The sequence below is a fragment of the Cheilinus undulatus genome, linkage group 5, assembly GCF_018320785.1.
Source record: "Cheilinus undulatus linkage group 5, ASM1832078v1, whole genome shotgun sequence".
NCBI lineage: Eukaryota > Metazoa > Chordata > Actinopteri > Labriformes > Labridae > Cheilinus > Cheilinus undulatus.
This window is the reverse complement of record NC_054869.1, coordinates 21,603,248-21,623,732: the sequence shown is the minus strand read 5'-3', so window position 1 is coordinate 21,623,732 and position 20,485 is coordinate 21,603,248. Positions and strand designations below refer to the sequence as shown.

At 38.2% G+C, this 20,485-nt stretch overlaps 1 protein-coding gene and 2 non-coding genes across 3 annotated transcripts in view; 2 read left to right on the top strand and 1 right to left on the bottom strand.

The window, feature by feature from the left end:
• The window catches only part of LOC121509890 (junction-mediating and -regulatory protein-like), a 31,843-nt gene that overhangs the window by 6,318 nt on the left and 5,040 nt on the right, over positions 1 to 20,485 (bottom strand). The window contains exons 2-6 of the mRNA XM_041787673.1: positions 10,897 to 11,070; positions 2,497 to 2,647; positions 1,735 to 1,904; positions 1,470 to 1,635; positions 1,073 to 1,242 (exon numbers count right to left, since the gene is read on the bottom strand). Coding sequence (XP_041643607.1) covers positions 1,073 to 1,242; positions 1,470 to 1,635; positions 1,735 to 1,904; positions 2,497 to 2,647; positions 10,897 to 11,070 — 831 coding nt within the window. The remainder of the gene's footprint in view (positions 1 to 1,072; positions 1,243 to 1,469; positions 1,636 to 1,734; positions 1,905 to 2,496; positions 2,648 to 10,896; positions 11,071 to 20,485) is intronic.
• trnaq-cug lies at positions 8,480 to 8,551 on the top strand. The gene has a single exon. It is a non-coding gene; the product is annotated as a tRNA-Gln (tRNA).
• Positions 10,051 to 10,122, top strand: trnaq-cug. Its single transcript has one exon. It is a non-coding gene; the product is annotated as a tRNA-Gln (tRNA).

Here is a 20,485-nt window from a genome sequence, read left to right as displayed (position 1 = left end):
AGTGGTTCAACTGCAACGCTGTTGTTGATAAATTGCAGGAAGCTAATTGCTGCCATTTATCTAGCTAATGTTAGTATTATAATAATCAGCTGTTCTTGTTCCTGCTGGCCATGGGAATTGAAAGCTCCAAAGTCTTCCTTACTTCTATTATCATTACTAGAACATTTAAACTGAATCTAAGAACACTTCTACTTTAACCGCCTTTATCATCACAAATAGTCCACTTTATTTCATTATCATCCTAGCTGCTAATGCTAATGTTGCATTGTTCTGTTTTCTATTAATCATGCCTGTTGTTGCTAATTCTTCACATATCACCAGCATTATTGACGTTACAGCCTTTTCCTAAAAAATGGGAGATAAGTTTATGGCCACGGAAACCATAAATTTGTCTTCCATTTGTTGTTTTGTTGTTTCTCTTGTCCCTATCCTTGTCCGTCTTTTCTTTCACCCCCTGTATGTATTGAGATGCACTAGTACAGTAACATCATACTTGCTTAAACTGCATGAGTCATTAGTGGATCTTGGATTTTGTTATTGTATAGTGTTCCTGCAAAAAACATTGTCCTCAAATACAGTTGCAGTGCATTATGCAATAGGCAGAGTATTTTCTGATTCTTATATGAAAGCATGGGTGAACATAGAAGCCAAACAGGTAAAGTTTCATCTGTCATTTCTTCTTGTTACCTCCGCCAATGAGGTTATGTGAATGGCATGGTTTGTTTGTTTGTTTGTTTTCTAGCAACATAACTCAAAAAGTTACGGATGGATTTTGCTGAAATTTTTTTAGGAAATGTCAGAAATGGCATAAGTAAGAATGGATTCGATTTTGGATTTCGATTGGGAGTGATCCAGATCACCATCTGGATCCAGGAATTTTTTGAAGGATCCTGTACTATTGGGAGATAGCGCTGATGGTGGAGGTCTGTGCTCTCCGAGTGCTTTTCTAGTTATGACTGCCAATCAATCTTCTGAATACAGTTCTGAATACATAATCCATTCCACACTTACAGTGTGTAGGTGTGAAATGGCTTTCAAGAATAAAATGTATGTGAGAGTATAGTGAACACACCCTTTTGTTCCTCAGGTAGGAGCGCTTTACAGTGATGCGCCCCCTCCTTGCCTCCAGCTGTCGAGCGCTGACCTGAAGTCTGCGCAGCTCCTCTCTCTCTGCAGTATCATCCTCTGTTATATCATCTGCACTTTCAAAGGTGTCATAGTACACCACTTCATCCTGGCGTTCTGGAAACAAATATAGATCTTTCATGACCATGACTGTACCTTCACACTAACAATATCATAAATAATACTTCAGACTGTCAAGTGAAGTGTTCACGGACTGTTAACAGTGTGAAATATTTTGTGAAATACATCATTGCCATCACTCCTCAAAAAGAAAAACTGCTCCTCAAAAGGCTTATCCTGTGATCCAAATCACAACAAGTGGCAAATAAATGAGGACAAAATACCTGTCATCTGTCTGCGAATGCTGTCTAGTTGAGCAGTGAGGAGCAGCTCTTCACACTGTAGTATCTCAGCCTGGATGTCATACAGCTGAAGCTGAAGCTCGTAGTATTGTGTCTCCATGTGGTCTAAGAGAGCCATGGCATCCTCACTGCTACACAAATTCTGCATCTGAGGGGACGGGACAAAAACAGAGTCACAAAACGGCTGTGGGTGTGTGTTTTTGTCTGTGCATAGGTGTGTTGTTTGGTGTGAGAGTTTCTACCACACCTCCTCTCGAAGTGTGTGCTTCCTCTGCTCCAGACAGATCTCTCTGGCTCTCTGGAGCTGCAGAGTTTCCTTGGCCACAGAGTAACGGAGTCTCTCCATGCGCTCCACCGCTGCAGTCCATGAAGATTTACCAAACTTACGCTGGTCCACCTTCATTCGCTCATACACCCCTACACACACCAGAAAACATATAAAGACAAAAGAAAGTGTTGAGAGGTGAAATCTCCACACAATTAAAAAATCTGGCACACAAAACTTAAGTGAGTCAGCAACAAATCATCAAGTTTCTGCTCACCCACTGAAGACAAGTCTTACAGAAACTAAGCTCTATTTCAACAATGTAGAGGGAGACATCTATTGGTCACATTCACACATTACAACATCTTTCACTTTGGACTGTACTTAAAGCTGTTCAATTATTAAATTCTTGATTAGATTAAGTGACAAATAATAAAGGGACCAATCAGTAGAGCAAAAAACTGAGACCAGCAGGGCACACTGTGTAGTTACTCTGCAGAGAGACAATCTGCTGGCAGAGCTGTTTGATCAATAGCTTGTCCTTGTTTCCTCCTGTCCCCGCTGTCAGGGCAGGCCTGTCTGCACTCCCTCATTACTACAAAATCACATTATTCCTGGTGTTCAAAACCACCCACAGGTCAATAGCCGGCCAATGCTACCACTGTGTGTGTGTTTTCATTCAAAGTCATTCCCCTGCTGCTCTGTTAACTTGACATTGACAGTGATGATGCTTGCATTCTTTACCTTTCTGGGCTCTTGCAGTTATCTCAAAGTATTTTACAGTGAATTCCTGGATGTTGAGAACTGCTCCCTGAGCTTTCTTCTGCCAGTCAAAGTCTTCCTTTTTAAGAGCTTCGATTCGCCTTGGCCCCAAGTAGTCATTCTCCATGGAAATCTGTTGATAGAGAAGATTTTAAGCCAGAATTCCAAGTTTATTTTGGAGCCTTTTATTCTTTAATTGTAGAGATAGGACAGGGTCAGAAACTGGGGAGTGAGAGAATAATGAATAAAATACAGGAAAGGAACCAAAGGACAGAACTGAACCCAGCCATCCACTTTAAAGACAACAGCTCCTGCACACTGAGGGCGTGTAAATAACCGCTGGGCTACAGGTGCCATGCTCATAAAAATTCTTTGCCAGTAAACTTAAAACAAAAAGATTTCCCCCATAAAGTTGACACTAAGTAGAAAGTATCCTTTTGTGAGAATAAGGGACACCTTTCTACTTAGTAAAAGGGACTTTAAGCTAGGGATACACTGATTCCCCTTTTTTCAGTTCCGATCCAATTCCAATAAATATGTGCCGATACCGATACTGATTGCAATATATATATATATATTTTACCAATTATTATTGTTGTTGGTATAATGTGTGAGGTCACATGAGGCTGTAGTACACCACCCAGCTCTTCTTATTAAAAAGCAAGAATAAATACAAAAACAAATTGAATTTTAATGTATTCCAAACAAATTTATTTGAACTACTACTAAAAAATAAAAATATTTATTAGTAAACTAATTACCTATCATTTTTTATGAACACGGGCTGGAAATCCCTGTCTATAATGCGCTTTAATGAACCTCCCGCCACTAGAGACGGCTGTAGCTTCAGTTAATGGCCGCAGCCTTCCTCTCTGACCTTTCACTGGATGTAAACAATGAGAAGCTCGGGGTGGCTAAGATGTTAGCTTATAGTAGGAAGACTGCGGTATGACAGTTTTCCAACGTAGTAAATGGAAATAAAGTGGTATGTGGGTTGTTGAGGGTTAAGCTCACGTATGACTACTCACCCGAAGTGAAAAGAGGCCAAATATCAAAGCACGGTATTAATCTGCAAAGAGGAACGAAGGCGGGCGGCGCTAGCTTTCAATGCTAGCCACGCTGTACGCAGTATTATCAGGCTAACGTCACACCCACTCTTCTTTGTGTTCTCTCATCTTTAGGCTAGTTTTGACTATAATATAGATTTATGTTTAATCAACTAGGTAATTATACCGCTAAGAATATATATCTAATACCAGTTCAAAATTTTCAAAAGAAGGCAGCACATCTGAGTCCAAGTTGTGGAGGACAAAACATTACAATTTTAACTAGTTTATTTGGCTCACATCACAAACGCTTACGTGTTTCGGCACAAGGCCTTCATCAGAGCATTTGTTAGACTGAATCGACAGATTCCCTTTTTAACAACTCACAAGAGCAGAGTCACTACACAGCTGGTGGCTGTGTCTAATTAGACAAGAACCAATCGCCTCTCTGTCACCGCTAAATCTGCAGGAGCTGATAACACTTCCCAACCAAGTTAACTTCTACAACACAACAAAAGAAACTAATTCACTAATTAATAAGAAACATTTTAAGCTGAAGTCATCGTTGAGGCCATTTGGTGTCATTGTATTGAGAGTATGATGAGAGAAATGTCTTCAAGAATCTTAGTCAAGTCCAGTTTCCCTTTTGACAACGTATTGGTAAATTTGGGTCCAAAAATTTAAGTGGTGCTAATGGCCTAGTGGTTTAAGCTGCACCCCGTGTACACATGTGGCCTGGGCTCAAGTCTGGCCTTTGGCTACTTTCCCACATCTCTCCCCCACTCTCTTATATTTCCATCAATACACTATCCTCCTCTGTAAGTAAAGGCATAATTAGCCCAAAAATGTATCTTCAAAGAAAAAAAGTTCAAATCTTGTTTCTTTTTATTAATGAAAGGGTTAAATTCTCTGCATATTAGATTTTTCAGTTCTTTAACTTCATCTTGTATTTGTTCTTTGCTTTCCATTTCTCACCATATTATGTTCTTTTTGTGAGAATTTGCAACTAAAACTACTTGTATGTAACTTCTCTGGTGCAATGCAGTTTAGCAACATTTTTTCAGGCTGTGCATTTCAGCATTCACATCAGCATCCAGATAATCCCAGTATATTTCATAAAAAAAAGAGGAAATCATATTGTTCTACACACAGTGCAGAGCTATGTGAATGTATGGCTTCATTGTATGTGAAGAGAAAGAGACTTCGAGAAATGTAATTCTTAATCAATTTGTTCAGCAAAAAACTCTGGCCTGGTGAGGGAGCCAAATCCAACATGAGCAGAGTCTTGGCCAGACTGGTCCAAAGTAGATAAAAGGACACACACACTCACCAAACAGTTTTTCAAACTAACCCATTTTCAACCCACTTAAAAAAACTAAGTCAGCATTAGATATAAAACTTAAAAATGTCCAATGTGAGGATTCCTTAGCTGTAAAATGATCTCTGAAATATTAATTAGAATGATTCTGCATTATTTATCTACTGTTCTGAACCTATAAACCCTGTAATATTTCCATATTGCCTTCTTTCTCCATCTTTACTTATCATTGTAGAAGTATTTAAAGAAAGTGAAAGACCAATTAGGCTGATCCCTTGTCTCTGCTTAGTACAACAGAGGTCAATATGGAACAAAAGTTTGATAAATTGATACTTTAAAACGAAGAAACAAACAGTGTCTTTGAAGGACAGATGGGTATTTTATGGAGCAAAAGTTACATGAGCTTCACCCTTGAAGATAACCTCACCGCACCTCTGCTCACACTGCACTACTCAGCGGTGTATCATTTACTACTGCAACTTCCTGCAGTCAGGTTACCGCTCTCAGTCCTCTCATTTCTATTCTCTCCATATTCACTTACATACTTATTTTAAACCTCTTTTCTTTACTGTTACTATAGAGGAGTAAACTTTTACATGCAAACCTTATAGGATGTCTATCTAGTTCCCTTGAATAAATTCCAAACACCGTTGACATTGTATTGCCTTTGAGTGTACAGATAACAGATAAAAGTGATAAAGACAAAACTAAGTATTCTTTAACTTTATTTTAAAGACAATTATATGTTCTTTTATAGTGCTTTTTGAGTAAAATAATAAAAAATCTGTGTAGTAAATTTGAAATGCCACCTGGTGGTTATACAGTGCCTATAAAAAGTATTCCCCCACTTAGATGGTTTAACTTTCAATGATTTTATAAATCAATCACAGCTTATGTAATTTGGATTTTTGCCAAAAAGACCCAGGACATGCTGGAGAGACTATGTCTCTTGGCTGGCCTGGGAACACCTTAGGATCCCCCCAGAAGAGCTGGACAAAGTGGCCAGGGAGAGCGAAGCCTGGGCTTCCCTGCTTAAGCTGCTGCCCCCACGACCCGACCTCGGATGAGTGGAAGAAGATGGATGGATGGATGAAAAATCGTACAGAAAACCTCTTTAATATCAAAGTGAAAACAGATTTCTACAAAATAATATCAATAAAATAAGAGTATTTAATGTAAAAAAAAGTGGCTGAATAAATATGCACTCCATTCAAGTCAGTATTTCTTAGATGCACCTTTGGCTGCAATCACAGCACAGAGTCTGTGTGGATAGGTCTAAATCCGGCATGCACATCTGAACACTGAGGCCCCATCCACATGAAAACGATATATTGCCATTTCATTTTGAAAACATTTTCCATAAAGGCAGGATTGATGGCAAATAGAATTCAGCTTTTTTAAAAACAAAATAAAAAGCATCTTTAATGTCCAAGTGAAAACAGAGTTCTACAAAGTAATGTCAATTAAATAAAAATATGTAATGTAAAATCAGTGTCTTCAGAAATATTCACCCCTTTTAGGTCCATATTTACTAGATGCACCTTTGGCTGCAATCCAGAATTTTCCTATATTTTGCCACATTCATTTGATCCTCTAGTTTTACAAGCCTCCCAGGGCCATGGAGAAGCATCTCCACAGCATGTTGCTGCCACCACCATGCTTCACAGTGGGGACTGTGTGTTTGTGGTGATGTGCAGTGTCTGCCAAACATAGCATCTTGTCTGATAGCCAAAAAGCACCATTTTGGTCTCATCAGATCAAAGAACTTTCCTCCACTTGGCCATGGGTCTCCCAAATGCCCTTTGGTGAATTTGAGTAGAGATTTAATCTGAGCTTTCTTGGCTTTCTCTTTGCCACTCACCTATAAAGCTTTGACTGGTGAAGAACCTGGACAACAGTTGTATGCAGAATCTCTTCCATCTCAGCTGCTGAAGCTTGTAACTCCTTCAGAGTAGTCATAGGTGTCTTGGTGGCCGGTCTCACTCATCTCCTTCTTGCACAGTCACTCAGTTTGTGACAAATGTATCATATTTCATACATTTCTTGATGATTGATTTAACTGAACTTAGGGGGATGTTCAGTGTCTTGGATATTTTTTGTATGCATCCCCTGACTTGTACTTTTTAATAACCCTTTCTCTGAGTTGCTTGGAGAGTTCTTTGGTCTTCATGGTGTAATGGTAGCCAGGAACACTGGTTAACTAGTTACTGGACCTTCCAGACACAGGCATCTTGTACTATAACCCCTTGAAACACATTCACTGCACTCAGGTGACCTCCATTTCCCTAACTGTGAGACTACTAACACCAACTGGCTGGACTTCTGATGAATTAGGTCAGTCACTAGGGGGTGAATATTTGTGCAATCACAGATTTTACATTACATATTTTTATCTAATTGACATCACTTTGTAGAAACCTGTTTTCACTTTTACATTTAAGAGTTTTTGTTTGTTTGTTTGCTTTGTTAAAAAAGCCAAATTTCACTGACCATGATTGATTTATAAAATCATTGAAGGATAAAACATCTAAGGGGGTGAATACTTTTTATGGGCACTGTATGCCTTCTCAAAGTATACAGTTGCCAGGCAGTGAAAGTATAGTGCTGGGTAATTAAGAAGGACTGGGATGTTTTCTGCAGTCATGCAATAAAACAGTTCATCCTTGATTTATAGAAGAACTCTGTGCAAAGTTTGAAGAAAACCCCTCCGACCATTTTTTTGAGATATTTGAAGGCAAGCAATAAACATGAGGCCCAATGATCTTGACATTTGATGTATTACCTCCAAAATCAGATCATCACTTAGTCATGGCAGACATTTGTGCAAAGTTATAAGAAGCTTACTTAAAAAGTTCTTCAGATATCACGTTCACCAGAAGGGCTCAGACAAAGGACATAATGCTTCCGGCCCTAACTGTTGCTTAGAATAAAACAAAAACATGCATTACACTGCACAAAACATAGTGTGTCAGAAAACATTAAAACAAGCCATTCTTATAAAGAGAAGAACATTTTAGGGGTTATGCCCAAAAAAGTACTAAGCATCAGTGCAGCATACTTTAAAACCAAACTGAAAAGTGAAAACAGAACATTTGCATGGAGCCCTCACACTGAGATTATGTAGTAAAATCAATGTGCTACTTTGCTTGGTACTGTTCATTCATAATGAATAATGAGGCTCTTGTTCTTACTGAGGATATTGCTAATTTCCTTTGATGTAAACTGGGTGATCAATAAGTCACCCAGACATGTAGTTTTGTTGTCTAGTTGACTAAACCTGTAACTGTTGACAAATGTAAGCAAAAACTTACTTTGATAGATTCTCTTGGACAATACCAAAGTTTTGGATATACATTTCAGCTACAATTGTTTTAATAATCACATTAGATGGTTTTAAGGGCAAAAAATAATAAAAATTACATTTTCAGTACAAACATGGACTCAGAAGAACAGTCAAGAAAACTAATAACACTCAGCAGACTGAAACATAGGGTAGCTAGACAAAGCCATGCTGTGCCTCAACCAAACATGCTCTGTAGGCTATTTATAGAACCGGATGTGTGAGTTCAGTACCCCGTCGCTCCTCCCCTCCAAAGCAGGAGGTTCCATGGTGTAATGGTTAGCACTCTGGACTCTGAATCCAGCGATCCGAGTTCAAATCTCGGTGGGACCTTCAATACTTTTGTCCTCCTATCCAACAAAGAATTCCTCGAGCTGACATGTTTGTGAATGACTTGACCAAGTGAAAAAAACTCAAAGAGAGCAGTGGGGAGGATGAGTCATCTCTGTAAAAGACAAATGAGTAGTGCTGAAGTTATCTGAGGTGAAAGATACGACCTTTGACCACATTTGAGGGGTGAAAAGTTTGAAAGTTTCCTGGTGTGAAGGAGAGAAGTGTCAGATGTATTTCCAGTCCTTAAACTCTCTCTTAGAGGCTCTTTAGGTAGTATTTGCTCTGAATCTAACCTCACAGTAACTCCACTACTTCTAACTCTACATCATAAAATATGCTTAAAATCACCAGCAAACAACAGAATTTACTCACTTAAGTTGCTAAGAAAGAGGCAGTAACAATAAGCAGCTCCATGTTTATAACATATTATTCATCTATCTCCACATAAAGAAAATTCTGTGTTTAACTTTGTCAGCCACTTCAAGATTATTCTATCATTCATTATGGTCTGATTTTTTACTAAAGCAAATTATTTTTAATCTGCTACTCCTGTGGAACAAGTGAGAAAAAGTATATTTTCAGCTGATTTTGTCCAGTGTTTGTGACCTAAAATCTCATCCTTCTTTGTTGTCAAAGTCACTAATGTATCACAATTAATTTCAAAAAGAGGTTCAGCAAGTTGTTTCATCTGACACTTACTCTGCTGCAGTGTTTACATGCATGAAAATAACTTTGCACATTTAATCAGTCTTTTTTCTCATGGTGTTTTCTGCTTTTACAGGTCACATAAAGGCATCAGTGTAAATGTCAGTCTGTTTTATTACTGTTAATTAACTCTTCCAAGGAGCTAATATCATAATATACAAACATGTGAAACTACATTGCTCAATAAAGGACAAAACCCCCAGCTTACTTTCCTGTCTTTAGTCATCTCATTTCCCCAGAGAGACCAGAGTTGAGATCATTTATTCAGCCACACCCTCAACTGGAAAGTCCTCTACTTAGCTCTCCCTTTTCCCATTTCCGCAGCATATCTGTGTGTCAGCATCACCATCTGTACCTGCAGGAAACCTATAGGGCAACACACAATATGACTAATTCATGTCCCTGAGACTGCAGGAAACTGGAGATCTACAGGGCTCCGTTCCAGCTCCCAGTATGTCACTCAACCTCCAAGAGCCACACCTTGCAAGTGTTTCAGATAATTTGGAGAGAGACAACACTGAGTTCTAAAGACATGATAAAGATATTTACATGGCAAAAATACATTAAAAAGAGAGCCAGGGAAAAAAACTAATAGCACTAATCAAATTTAAGTCTTGTCTTCTTGTTGTGGCATCCTCAGGAAGGCGCTATTTAAATCTAAGCTTCTGTTATTATTAAAAGTAGAGGAAGTGAAAAAAGCCCTGCTGTGCCTCAACCAAACATGCCCTGTAGGCTATCTATAGACCCGGATGTGTGAGCTCATGACCCCGTCACCCCACCTCCCACAGGCAGGAGGTTCCATGGTGTAATGGTTAGCACTCTGGACTCTGAATCCAGCGATCCGAGTTCAAATCTCGGTGGGACCTGCAACTTTATTGATAATGTGGAAAAAGACAGAAAAACTGAAACTATATTTACCAACTTGCCTATTCATAATCTAGAAATAGGATACTGGTATATTCTTAGTAGGCACTGTATAGATGGAAAAAACCCTTCTAAGTCCTTCAGCCCTACAAAAGTCCATTCTTTCATTCTCCATCTTGTTTATGCAATTTATACTGTGCATCTTAACAACCTCCCATTCTAATAAGAGTGATAAAAACATAATGAGAGACCACATTTTGCATACATTAAACACGCACAAAAACATTGATTCCCTCACAAAGTAGATCCTACTGAAGGAAACATGAATATACTTTCATCATGAATATTCCATGTCGGTCCCTGCAGAGAAACACAGATTCACTTCATGGTATTTAAGAGTATAAAAATGGCCAATATAGTATATTTTAAACTACCACATATTAAACAAAACACTACACAACTCACAACAACTCCTGTTTAGATGTCACCTCTAAATAAGCCATGTATTCCTACTCGAGTCTTGTGTTTACGTGTGCTGTGGACTTGACAGTGAAGGATTGTGACTCTAAAAGTTTAAGAGGCCTGTCTGACTGCAAAACAGGTTCTGGCAAAGTAAGGGGCCAACAGATTTTGTCAAAACCTGTTCAAGCCTTGTTTTCATGAAACAATTCTCCCATCAGGTTACATGACTGTGAGCTATCCTCTGAAAATATAAGATCTGATTCTTTTTTATCATAATATATGCTTAAATTCTAAGGTTTCACTGCCATTGTTACCTTGATCTGCTGCCTGCGTAGCATTGCTAGCTCCCTCATGTCTCTGAAGGGCTGAAGTAGGTACTGGTACAGCTGTGTAGAGGTCTCCAGCAGGCCCCCATAGGCGTGGTCCTCTTTCTCATACAGCTCCAACAGGTCCACCATACTTTCCATTGTCTTGTGCTTCTCCAGCAACTGCATAACAAACAGAGAGAGACAGTTCATTGAACTAAAAGCAGCTTTCAGATAAAGACATACAAACCTCATTAAAGTGCCAGAGGAGACTTTGTTGATGACGAATTCGCTCTTATTCATATGTGTTTCACGATAAAAGAACTGTAAACTTTAGGTGTTTTCTCAGTGCATTCCCTCAATAGCTTCCCTATAATTATGCCTTGAGATATCTGTATTTAGTCCTAACAGCATGGATTTTACATGTCCCCATCTGTCAATTCACATTGTGTTTTGGCATGCATCTTATATGAGACAGCACAGCAGGAGTCAGACATGCACACACAGACGGTGCTGAGCTTCCCCGCTGGCTCTGCTAATCCTTCTGTTGCCTCTTTAACACCTCTGTTACAACCTCCAAAGATGGCGCACAGGGGATTACCTCTTCCACCCAGTGCTTTAAGTAGGCTGGTACAGACAGGTAGGCAGTACTACCACTTCTGAAATGTATCCCTTAAGAGTACTGGGACATTTTTTCCTGCATACTGGGACTTCTCTCCAGTTGCTGGTGTGCTTTCCTGTCCTCTCCACAGCTTACAGCTTCTATGGATGATTGTAAATAGATGAATTGCCATGGGGTGTCAGTGAGTGAGGGGGTTGTTTGATCTTCACACTTGATGTTGACAAGGCAAAACAACTAAATTCAATCCATAAGAACTTTAAACATTATTTATTATGTTGTTATATTTGTAATATAATGGCTTATCTTTTAGATTTATGTTGGGCCTTTTTGTCTTTGGATAGTGTAAGAAATCAGGTAGAGAAATTGAGGAATACTGATAAATGGTTTTTGAGTTGGTAAAAAAATAGTCAAGAATAATGAACCATAAAAATAGAGTTTAGAGTAAGAAAACTAACATGCTGATTTACTAAAGATCGTCTATTAGAAATGTTCAGACTAGTGGAGGAAGAGCAATGATCTTAACTATGGAGCTTTTTTTTAATCGATTCTCTAATATTATGTTTTGTTTCCCACCAACATGTAGTTTATTTTGATGTCATTTTAAATGTCCCTGTTAATAAAGGCAAGGCAAGGCAAGTTTATTTGTATAGTACATTTCAACAACAAGGCAATTCAAAGTGCTGCACACAGCACATTTAAATACAATGACAAAGGGGAAAAGAAACAAAATGGAAACATTTTAAAAGAAAAATGTAAAAGGTGATAAAAACTGCTAATAAAACCCCCAAAAGTTAAGAACAAAGATATAAAAGTAAAAGTTACAGTGCAGAGTTGGAGTGAAAATAGAATATTTAAAGTGATAAGGTTTTTAGTCAAAGGCAGCAGTGAACAGCTTTGTCTTCAACCTTGATTTAAAAGAGCACAGACTTTTAGCAGACCTGATGTTTTCTGGGAGTTTGTTCCAGATATATGGAGCATAGAAACTGAACGCTGATTCTCCATGTTTAGCTCTGACTATAGGGACACAGAGTAGACCTGCACCAGACGACTTGAGTGGTCTGGATGGTTCATACTGGACTAGAAGGTCTCTGATGTATCTTGGGCCTAAACCATTCAGTGCTTTATAAGCTAACAGGAGTATTTTGAAGTCTATTCTCTGAGAGACAGGGAGCCAGTGTAAAGACCTCAGAACAGGGAGTGATATGGTCCACTCTCTTGGTCCTAGTGAGGACTCGAGCAGCAGCGTTCTGGATCAGCTGCAGGTGTCTGATTGACTTTTTAGGCAGACCAGTAAAGATCTTGTTACAGTAGTCAACTTAACTAAAGATAACTGCATGAGCTGACTTTGTAATTGTTTTTATGTGGTTTTTAAAATTTAGGTTTGAATTCATGATAACACCCAGATTTCTGGCCTGATCAGAGGTTTTAACTGAAGTGACTGGAGCTGCATGCTGATTTTTAGAGATTCCTCCTTGGGTCCAAAAACAACTACCTCATTTTTTTTCTCTGTTTAACTGAAGAAAATTATGGCACATCCACTCAGTAATTTGTTCCATGCATTTACCCAGTGCTTGTTTGTGGCCATGGTCACCTGGGGACATTGAAATGTAGAACTGTGTGTCATCTGCATAGTTATGGTAATTCATACTGTTGTTTTCTATGATCTGAGCAAGTGGAAGCATGTAAATGTTAAACAAAAGAGGCCCCTGGATGGAGCCTTGGGGGACTCCACATGTAAGTTTGGTCTGCTCAGATTTAAAGTTACCTATTGACTCAATGCCAACCAATCAAGAACTGTGCCAGACTGTCCCACCCAGTTTTCCAGTCGGTCAAGTATTGTGGTCGAATGTGTCGAATGCAGCACTGAGGTCCAATAACACTAAAACTATAGTTCTGCCATGATCTGTGTTTGAGCGAATGTCATGATACACTTTGACCAGAGCGGTCTCAGTGCTATGATGTGGTCTAAAACCTGACTGGAAGACGTTAAAGCAGCTGTTCACTGTTAGAAAATAATTTAGCTGTTGACACACAGCCTTTTCAATAATTTTATTAGAAAAGGAAATTTGATATAGGCCTGTAATTGTTCATTAAGGTCTTTTCTAGATCATTCTTTTTGAAGAGTGGCTTAATAACAGCTGTTTTCAGGGTCTGTGGGAAAACTCCTGAGATTAGAGACATGTTTATGATCTGTAACAGATCAGATGCCATGACATGTGAAACCTTTTTGAAAAAATCTGATGGTAAAACATCAAGACAGCAGTAGGAAGAGTTCAGCTGGTGTAGAATGTCCTCCAGAGTTTTGTCATTGATTGGATTAAACTGTGTCATGATGTTTAAACAGTTTTTAAACGGACATAGCACAGATCCTGAACCAAAAAAGTCTGCACAGTATTTAGGTGGCACACAGTGTCAAGGGAGTCAAAATATCAACAATTTTGACAATTTAATCCACATTAAATATAGAAAGAAAAGGGGAGATCACTTTAAAATCGCTAACATTAATTTTTCTGTTACACAACAATCAGAGAGGTCAAATACTGATTGCAACATACTGTACTGCAGTGAAAGATGTAATGAGATATTTGTTTCTAAAAGTCTGTTCATCCATTTAACGGTGTGATCACAGTCACAGAGTCAGTTAATCTATCACAGCTAAACATACATTACACATCTTTTTGTGTCACTCAGCAGTTAATAGAAACTCACACCTTACAGTGAGACTGAGAGGATGCTTTTTATAGCTATAAATAACAGGAGTATAGACCATGGCTGAGTGAGCAGTCCTTTGTGCAGCTGGGAATACGATCAATGCACACACATTTTTGCCAGACTGAACAATCCTGTAGGCTACCATTGAGCACTGAAATAGCCATTAACTCAGCCCTCAGATGGAGTGGGAGAATCAATAGGCGTGTGTTTGTGTGTGTGTACAAGATCCTCCGACACAACAAACTGTGACTGAGCTCAGATGAGCTACAGAGCATTTTCCATGATAAAGACTGGAATGAGATCGGTAGCTCATCCTCCACCTTCAGGATGAATGCAAAGCAGACGGAAACAGGAAATCCCACAGAGTCACGACTTTTATTGAAACCATTACCGTAAATAAGCTTGAGCCAGAATGCATTTTCTTCTCAAGCTGTAAGGCAAAGATTTGGGTCTTGTTTTCTGTCTGTGTAAATTGAGAGAGTGTCAAACTGTGAAAACGGGAGTGAGGGCGGGACTGACCGGGTGTAATGAAATGTAGATGATTTGTCTTTGCTACAGGCAGCCATTTTTGTACTGCTCAAAAGTGGAGCAGAGAGGAGATAAGCCTAGGCCAGAAACTCCTATGAACACATCAGTAAACATAGATGCAGTCTATTGAGTGTTGAACTTTTATTAACAGAAATCATACAAGAATTAAACTCTGATTAAAATCAAGGAATCTTTTTCTCTTCTCTTTAATAATTCTGCCATTGTAATGAACTTCAAACAAAATATATGTGTACTGGGGAATTGACTAAATTACTATGCTTGTTTCTTATGTGTATTTAAAATATTTCTATTCCATTATGTAACCCTCAAGTTGATGCATAAGCTAGTTTAATTCTCAGGATTATTACTATGATGTTAATAATGTCAAACTCTTGCATTAGTGCTCTCACTCCCACCTGCTCTCTCAGAGGATTTCTTGTAGTCTCAATAATTCAAGGCTACATTAACGAAACACCGATTACATTGGACAATGCAGGAGCCAGTGAGTATCAACACAATGTCTGTTTATATAAAGAGCAGTTAATCAATGACTAGTTGCTGCTGCTGTGTAAGAGAAGAAGAGCTGCAACATGTGTAATCTGTGTCTGCATTTTATATCTGCTGCAGCAAAACTGTAAAGCAGAGCTGTTCAGATAAAACAAAGTACCGCTGCTGTTTGGATAGAGATTTTTTTTTATCAGGTATGTTCATCAATGTTTTAGATTTATATATATAAATATATATATATAAATATACAGTGCTTAACAAATTTATTATACCACCTGTCATATTTGTCTCAAAGACCATCCAGCATCATGAAGGGCTTTAATGCGGACTCTTTCATTTTCAGTTTTACCATTTTGAACAGGAATGAGGGATTTCAAACTGAATTCACTCAAATTTGAGCTGGCTCACTGGGCTTCTCTGAGAAGTCAGAAATGAATCAAGCATTACATTCAACCACTAAAACTCATTTTTCTGTTCAGGAATGCAAGTAAATAACTAGAATTTGACATATTAATCAAGAAATATTAATGTGCTTTACTATTTTTTCAGTTTTTTTGCAAATCAGTCAATTTGAAAATTCATGGATAACAATAATAATTGTATTTTAGCATTAAAAATATCATTTGGGTTAAAGAGCTTCTATATTTTGGTGTATTAACCATTGCAGAAACATAAAAAATGATTTTGGTAATCACCAATGCTGTTAATTTAGGGCAGCTGTGGCATAAACTTTACTTTGGTTAGGGTTAGAGTGTTCTAATAAATTTGTTAAGCACTGTATATTGCCAAAAGTATTCGCTTACCTGCCTTGCCTCATATGAACCTAAGTGACATCCCATTCTTAATCCATGGGGTTTAATATGACATTGGTCCCCCCTTTGCAGCTATAACAGCTTCAACTCTTCTGAAAAGGCTTTCCACAAGGTTTAGGAGTGTGTTTATTGGAATTCTTGACCATTCTTCCAGAAGCGCATTTATGATGTTACACACTGATGTTGGACGAGAAGGCCTGGCTCTCAGTCTCTGCTCTAATCCATCCCAAAGGTGTTCTGTCAGGTTGAGTTCAGGACTCTGTGCAGGCCAGTCAAGTTCATCCACACCAAACTCTTTCATCCATGTCTTTATGGACCTTGCTTTGTGCACTGGTGTACAGTCATGTTGGAACAGGAAGGGGCCATCCCAAAACTGTTCCCACAAAGTTGGGAGCATGGAATTGTCCAAAATCTCTTGGTATGCTGAAGTATTCAGAGTTTCTTCCACTGGAACTAAGGGGCCAAGCACCGCTCCTTAAAAACAACCCCACGCCATAAACCCCTCTCCACCAAATTTTACACTCAGCACAATGCAATCAGACAAGTACAGTTCTCCTGGCAACCACCAAACCCAGACTCGTCAATCAGATTGCCAGATGGAGAAGCGCGATTTGTCACTCCACAGAACGCGTCTCCACTGCTTTAGTGTCCAGTGGCTGTGTGCTTTACACCACTGCATCTGACGCTTTGCATTGCACCTGGTGATGTACGGCTTGGATGCAGCTGCTCAGCCATGGAAACCCATTCCATGAAGCTCTCTACGCACTGTTCTTGAGCTAATCTGGAGGCCACATGAAGTTTGGGGGTCTATAGCGATTGACTCTGCAGAAAGTTGGTGACCTCTGCGCGCTATGCACCTCAGCATCCGCTGACCCCGCTCCGTCATTTTACGTGGCCTCCCAGTTTGTGGCTGAGTTGCTGTGGTTCCCAATCGCTTCCAATTTGTTATAATACAACAGTTGACTGTGGAATATCTAGGAAAGAGGAAATTTCACGACTGGACTAGTTGCACAGGTGGCATCCTATCACAGTACCACGCTGGAATTCACTGAGCTCCTGAGAGCGACCCAATCTTTCACCAATGTTTGTAGAACAGTCTACATAGCTAGGGGCTTGATTTTATACACCTGTGGCTATGGAAGAGATTGGAACACCTGGTTTCAATTATTTGGAGGGGTGAGTGAATACTTGTGGCTATATGTGTATATGAGGATTTTTATTCCATGAGAATTGGAATCTAGAAGTTTTTCTGAAATGGTTTACAGAAAATATTATGGTATCTGTACTTTATGGCACCAGTTATTTGAGTTCACCCGAGTTTATGCGTTATAATTCCTGATTCAGACACAGTCATTCATTCAGACATGCACATAGACAGAGGGAAACGTGTTTGTTAGCACTTTTTGCAAAGCAACTGTACAACAAGAAACCAAAAGAAATGGCTAAGAAATTTGGTACGAAGTTGCTAAAATGGACTGAACTTTAAAACTTAAGGTACTGGAAATTAAAGTGATAGAACATGTTAGTTTATACTTGACACCAGGCCTGGACTTTGCAGTGCCACATAAAAAATCTGCTGTGTGAAAAATCAGATAATCTCCATTCTTTCAATTCTGCAAAAAAAGGAAAAAAAAAAATCCATGACATTTGCAAATCCGACTAAGTTTTTGCCACACTGCTACAAAAAAACAAATAAACTGAAAATCTGAAATTAGATTAAATACATTTTAGGACCTTTATATGACCCTCGCAGTGTTAATTTTGTCCACTAAAACTATGACTAAAACTTTTGGTCGACAGACATTTTTTCCATGACAAAACCTAGACTAAAACTGACAAAAATAGACCTGTGATGACTAAAATTGACAAAAACTAAGTTTAGTTTTCTGCCAAAATAACTAAAACTAGACTAAAATGTAAATTTGTTTTTGTCAGACATTCAAAATCTGTGATATTTCTCCATTGTGGGTAAATCTGTCGAAATGCAATGCATCTGTTTCTCTTCTGCCTCTCAGCTGTAGAAAGCAGGAACCCCAGGTTTGGCAGGGCTCAGAGAACACACTACCATGATTTCGATTTTGAATGATTTCATTTGATCATCACATAAAATCAGTCGTTAAATCTTGTTTCTTTCAACTACGTACCATCTCCAAAATAAAAACAATACTGACTCAACAGGACCTGGAAAAACTCATCCATGCCTTCATCTTTTCCAGATTAGATTATTGTAATTCACTTGTCCTTTTAGCCCCCCTTTTAGCATCTTTACACTGGCTTCCTGTTAGTTTTAGAATTGATTTTAAGATCTTATTAGTTACTTTTAAAGCACTGAAGGATCTGGCTCCAGTCTATATACGAGACTTTTAACCCCCTATGAACCAACCCGCAGCCTTAGATCCTCGGGCGGGGGATACCTGGTGGTTCCAAAGTCGAGACTCAAATCTAAGGGTGACAGGGCCTTCTCCATCAGAGCCCCTCGACTTTGGAACAACCTGCCTGAGGAGATAAGGCATGCAGAATCATTGACATCTTTTAAATCACTTCTTAAAACTCATTTTTATAGACTTACTTTTACGTGGTGTCGTCTTCTTCTTATTTAGTTTTTATCTTCACACAGATTCTTACCTATCTTAGTTTAATTTCCTCTTAATCTCTCCTTTACTCCCTGTCAACCTAATTTTATTTCCTTGCCCCCTGGCTGTTTTTAATCGTTACCTTCTTCCTCACTTCATTGCTTTTTTTTTTTTGTTTCTGTCTTTATTGCTTCCCTTTTGGAAGGTTTGGGGATGGCCCCCTTCCTGTTCCAACATGACTGTGCCCTGTCTCATCTGGAGGAACCTGGCGTTTATGTGAAAATCATGTTCTTTGATTTTTCAAACACATTCAACTCCATCCAACCTACCATACTCAAAGACAAGCTCACGGAGATGGGAGTGGATCCTTCTTGTTTCTTGGATCACAGATTACCTGACAGAATTTCCCTGCAGGGATAAATAAAGTTATTGTATTGTATTGTATTTTGTTTACCTCTGTTATAATATGTATCAATTTTACTGCTTTTGCAGTTTTAGAGCTCGTTTTACCTCGCTTTACTGTCTGTTTTTGCCCTCTTATCTACATTTTACTGCCTTTTCTCATTTATCTCCTGTTTTGTTTTTACTCCTCGTTTCTCTTTTAATTTCTCACGTTTTAATTTTGGTCCTCTCTGTCCCAGCCTGTGTAGCTGGGTTCCTGCATTGCCTGGGTTCCTATTGTTTTATGGTACTGATGTCTAAGTCTTAAAATTTCTAGAAAATTCACATTTTTTAACTGAATATGAAAACAAGCAGAAAACAAGTCTACAACCTCTTCAGATGAATAGGCTCTAAAATAAAATCAACTACAAAATTTAAGACCATATAGTCTTGCATTTTAGACTTTTTAATACTTTTTAAAAGCCTTAATTTTCACTGAATTTATTTATCAACAGTTATTACTTTTTCAGACCCCACAGACACCCTGAGAAATAAATCATGAGTCATGAATCAATTTTATTAACTACATTTGTTTAAAAAAACAACCATTGATTACAAATAAAATTTAAATCTAGATTTCCTTTGTAACTTCCTTTCACTGAGCTCAGGATGGACCGGTCTGAAAAACCGTGTAAGGATTAGAAACACTTGGATCATTTGCACTCTGGCTCACTGGGCTGGGTACAGATTAGGGCTGAACAACTTGGGAAAGTAATCTAATTGCGATTTTTTTTTACCCAATATTGCGATTTAATATGCGATTATTTCTTAAGCTCCTCATCTCATGCATTTCACAACAAAAACAAGCAATAATTCATCTACACTATAACTGACACAATATTAAATTAAAGTAGGGCAGAACATTTTTTTTTGAAATATCTAATTTTGATGATTTTTTTTACCCATTTTGCAAATTTCATATGAAATATTGTATTAAAGGGAATGGTAATTTTTCAATAACTCTTATATTTAATAAGAAAAACACAAAAATGAAGAAAATAGGATTTTTTTTGTACACTATTCTTAAAATATGGCACAAGAATGATTGCATGATATATAATGCATAGCATCGTTGCTGCAAGAAAATGTCTAAACTGGTATTTGAGACTAATTTCAGGTTAAAGAAATTTTGCACCTGATGTGATTAAAAAATTGCGGCAGGCCATATTCCAATTTAATCTAATTTGTGATTAACCCCTTAAAGCCTGAAAACACAAATAAATAATAGCCAGAAAATTCTCATTTTTTGGAACTGAAATGTTTATTTAACTTTATACTGAAATTAAAAAAAATCCAAATTCCCATAAAATTTAACAAATATATTTTTAAGTATCTCATTTCATTCATTAGGTGTTTTTAGTAACTGATAATCTATTGAGGGCATTTTTATCATTTTTCAGATA